The sequence below is a fragment of the Buceros rhinoceros genome, unplaced genomic scaffold, assembly GCF_000710305.1.
Source record: "Buceros rhinoceros silvestris isolate BGI_N320 unplaced genomic scaffold, ASM71030v1 scaffold10369, whole genome shotgun sequence".
Classification (NCBI taxonomy): Eukaryota; Metazoa; Chordata; class Aves; order Bucerotiformes; family Bucerotidae; genus Buceros; species Buceros rhinoceros.
In genome coordinates, this window is record NW_010430959.1 from 40,062 (window position 1) to 43,984 (window position 3,923).

A 3,923-nucleotide genomic window follows, 5' to 3' on the forward strand; every position below is an offset into this window, starting at 1 on the left:
TTTTATTTTCGTACGGTGGGTCTGTCTGATCCTTTTTGAATTTGGAGACAGTATTTCTTTGGCAGACCCCATTCTTTGAAGATTTCAGAATCCTTTCTTTTCCTTCAGAAGAAATCTGAGCCTTTTTTTTTTTAATTTGTTTTTGCATATGATGGTTGAGATACGTGCCACGTTCAGAATACTCTATCCAAACAAATTCATAGGTGTGCTCTTTCTTTCATGTAGAAAAGAATACAGATATGTTACACAAAAAAAGAGCCAATTCTAAACTTTCTTAAGCTTTGAATGTGTGGATTTTGAGGCTTCTGTTTCTGTTATAGTTGTTGGAATCATGCTGAAGTTTCTTCTTTTTGTCGTTGCTGAGAGCCACTAGTTCATAAACTGTTGTTTATTTCCATAAGATTTTGGGAACTACTGCAAATAATTCCTCTGTATCTTTATTTTTCAGTTGCGAGTTTTCAAATTGGCAAAGTCTTGGCCAACTCTAAACATGCTGATAAAAATTATTGGCAACTCAGTGGGGGCTCTGGGGAACCTGACCCTGGTGCTGGCCATCATTGTGTTCATTTTTGCTGTGGTTGGGATGCAGCTCTTTGGGAAAAGCTACAAGGAATGTGTCTGCAAGATCTCCAGTGACTGTGAACTCCCACGCTGGCACATGAGTGACTTTTTCCACTCTTTCCTGATTGTATTCCGAGTGTTGTGTGGAGAATGGATAGAAACGATGTGGGACTGCATGGAGGTTGCAGGCCAACCCATGTGCCTTACTGTCTTCATGATGGTCATGGTGATTGGAAACCTAGTGGTATGTAGCCAAAATAATTTGAGAATTCATTTAGAGAAGGAATGGTTACAGAGCCAATAATGAGGTTTTTAAGCATTATTAAATATGTTGTTTAAATATGGTTTTCATGATGTTGAATTCATTACAAGTATGGGTTCTGAAATAGAGGTTTTTGTTTGTTAGATTTCTGGTCCTCTATCGAATCCTCAGCTTAGAGGATGGGCTCCCTCAGGGGTCTGCAGTGCAGTTCAGAGCATATGGGTGAGAGAGAGAAGTGTTGTGTGTTCACGTTTTTGTGGAGTACTCTTGGTTACCGAAGGAAAGAGAGAACCGCAAAGGTGCCGCAAGTGTTCTGCTCCCAGGATGGGAGTTTGCCGTTTGCAGAAGAGGACGTAGAAGGGCCGTTTTTCCCCTAGCTGATTGAGGCACCACTTCCAATCTCACACAGCCAGGTGTTTTGCTTGGGTTTTTTTTTTAATTCACATTTTCTGCTCTCTCCTATCTAGAAGACTGCTTTAACGTTCTTAAGACTCAGAAATTAAAGCCATTTTGAGCCCTGCTTGCTGCACAACCAACTTTTATGCAAATGGATTAAGGAAACTTGGATTGGAAGGCAGCAGTTCTACAGAAAAAACAGATTCAAATACTTCATGTTTTCTTTCACCTCTTCACCCTTTTGCTTCCTATTTCTTAAGTGCTTTTTACAGATGCTTTTAAAGCGATCTGTATTACATCTTCATTTTCTCTTTCAGAGCAAAGCCTCAGATCTGTACCAGCTTGTATGTTACAGTGTATAATGACTTTTTAAACACATTTTTGTTAACTCACCAGTATTTCAGGACTTAATTGCTCTGCCTTTTGCTCTGCCTTTCTCATTGCCTGCTGAATCTTCCTGTATTACTCTACATCTTTTCTTTAGGCAACTGTCAGGAGCAAAAAATTAGCCATCCTGGAGGCATTCTTTAGGAATAAAATTTCAAACAGGAATAAGCTAATTATGTTTAAACCAGTCATGCATTACTACTAGTAGCATAGCCTATTTGAGCCATTGCTCCAGGATTTTCTACAAATTTATTGTCTTATAGAGAAGAGAACTGTGAAACTGGTTGACCAGACAAAACATCCTCCTTAAATAGTTTTCAAACCAGAAGATAGAACTTTGTGAAGTATCCATCTCTGTGAATTTTTTCACAGTATTTACTGTGTTCTGGTTTTATACCATAGCTCTAGTAGAATTTCTTATGTAAGTAGACAATCTCTTCTGTACATTCAGGGCTCTGTTATCCAGTTGCCTTTCTGTGTTGCCAAAACATAGTCTTACCCCATTGTCTTGAAAGCTGAGTAGAAGAACTGATCTGAAGGCTTTAAGAGCTGTTTCTCTGCTTCTTTGGCTCTCCTAGTACCATTTGAGCTCCTGGTAAACTCGGGGTTTGTATAACTGATACCTCCTCAATGTTTTGTCTTGCCATGGAAAAAGGATGAGAGTCAGGAGATGGGTTGCCCTTCTTCGTTATTTTAAGTTGCATACAGCAGAATATTTTTGTGAGTGTGGACCAGCATTTAAGAAAACTGTTTTCTGCACAGACCGGCTATGTCTTTTGTTGCCGAGTGCTTCGCTGTGCCAGAGAAGTAAACGTTTTGGTTCTGTTCAGTCAGTACCAAAGAACCATTTGTTTCTTATCTTCTACAAACACAAGCAGAAAAAGAGTTAACAAGCATCTTCATAGTCACACAGCAATGCAGAACCACAAAACCCCCTGCACTGGTGTATAGGGCAGGCGTAGTGCTTAAACGGCATTTACATTTTATTTGCTGTGTAATTTCCAGAATCGTGTCCAGCAAAGGAAAACACGGGATGATAGAAGAAGCATGTGAATAAAAAATTAACTGTGAAAATTCAGCTGTATTTTTTTTTAATTTTTTTTTAGGTATTGAACCTTTTTCTGGCCTTGCTGCTGAGTTCATTTAGTTCAGACAGCCTTTCTCCTACAGAGGATGATAATGAAATGAACAACTTACAGATTGCTGTTGCAAGAATTCAGAGGGGAATAGCTTATGTGAAGAAAAAAGCAGGTGAATGTGTCCAAAAGTCTTGTTGGGGGAAACAAGCTGTTGCAAATCAAAGAACAGCAACAGATCAGTTGAATGGTGAGAGAGACAATTGCTTTTCCAAGCGTACCATCGCCGAAATAAGGATAGATACGAATTATCACAAAAATGAGAATGGAATGGCCACTGTTATAGGTGGCAGTGATTATACATCATTCATAAACAACCCAAGCCTTACTGTTACAGTACCAATAGCTGTTGGAGAATCTGATTTTGAACATCTAAATACAGAAGAGTTTAGCAGTGACTCAGATTTGGAGGAGAGCACGGAGGTAAAATTTAAATATTTTATATTTTGTACGAATGATTTATGCCAATTGTATTATTTCATAGTATGGCTCTTCCTGCTTAGAAATAGAAAGCGATTGTGATTTGAGATTGAACTGTACTGGGAGTCGATAAACTGAAGTTTATTGGGGAAGTGGAACTAAAGAGAGTACAAAATGGAGGCAGAACTGCATAAGCATATACGAACCCATTTAAAAATGGGTTTTGAAAAACAAGCTTTTCTGAATTTTTAGCTGGATAGACACAGTAATATGTATGTACAGAATAAACAGAGACAACAGACATTTTTCTTGTATATAATATTTTCATGAAGTAAGGATGAAAGTGAGCTGATATTTAAAAAGATTAGAAAAGATATTAATAAAGAATATTAATAACCTGATTTTTAAAGTTCACGTAATTCTACAGGAATCAACATTATTTCTACTGGATAATCTAACAGAGGTGCTAACTCAGGCTAATGAGAGCAATAAGAACAGGTTTTGAGTTCCAAAGCTAAAAAGATGGGAAAAAGCCAAGGGAACAATGTCAGTATTATAAGGTGAATATGGCAAGTAAAAATGATGCAAAAAAATAGAATTACTGAATTAAAAAATACTAATTTTTTGCTTGTTTGTGGGAGTTTTCAACCAGTAACTTCAAAGACAACTGCCTGACCCTAAACTGGGTCAGCTTTAGGAAGGTAGTCATTTGTCAGCAGCTGCAGACAGAGGGGGAAAGCAAAATCATGGATTTCAGCAGG

General features: G+C 37.9%; 1 protein-coding gene across 1 annotated transcript in view; it reads left to right on the plus strand.

Moving 5' to 3' along the window:
• SCN7A (sodium channel, voltage-gated, type VII, alpha subunit) overlaps positions 1–3,923 on the plus strand; it is a 46,218-nt gene that overhangs the window by 18,375 nt on the left and 23,920 nt on the right. The window contains exons 16-17 of the mRNA XM_010143234.1: positions 449–805; positions 2,713–3,165. Of these exons, the coding sequence (XP_010141536.1) occupies positions 449–805; positions 2,713–3,165 (810 nt within the window). The remainder of the gene's footprint in view (positions 1–448; positions 806–2,712; positions 3,166–3,923) is intronic.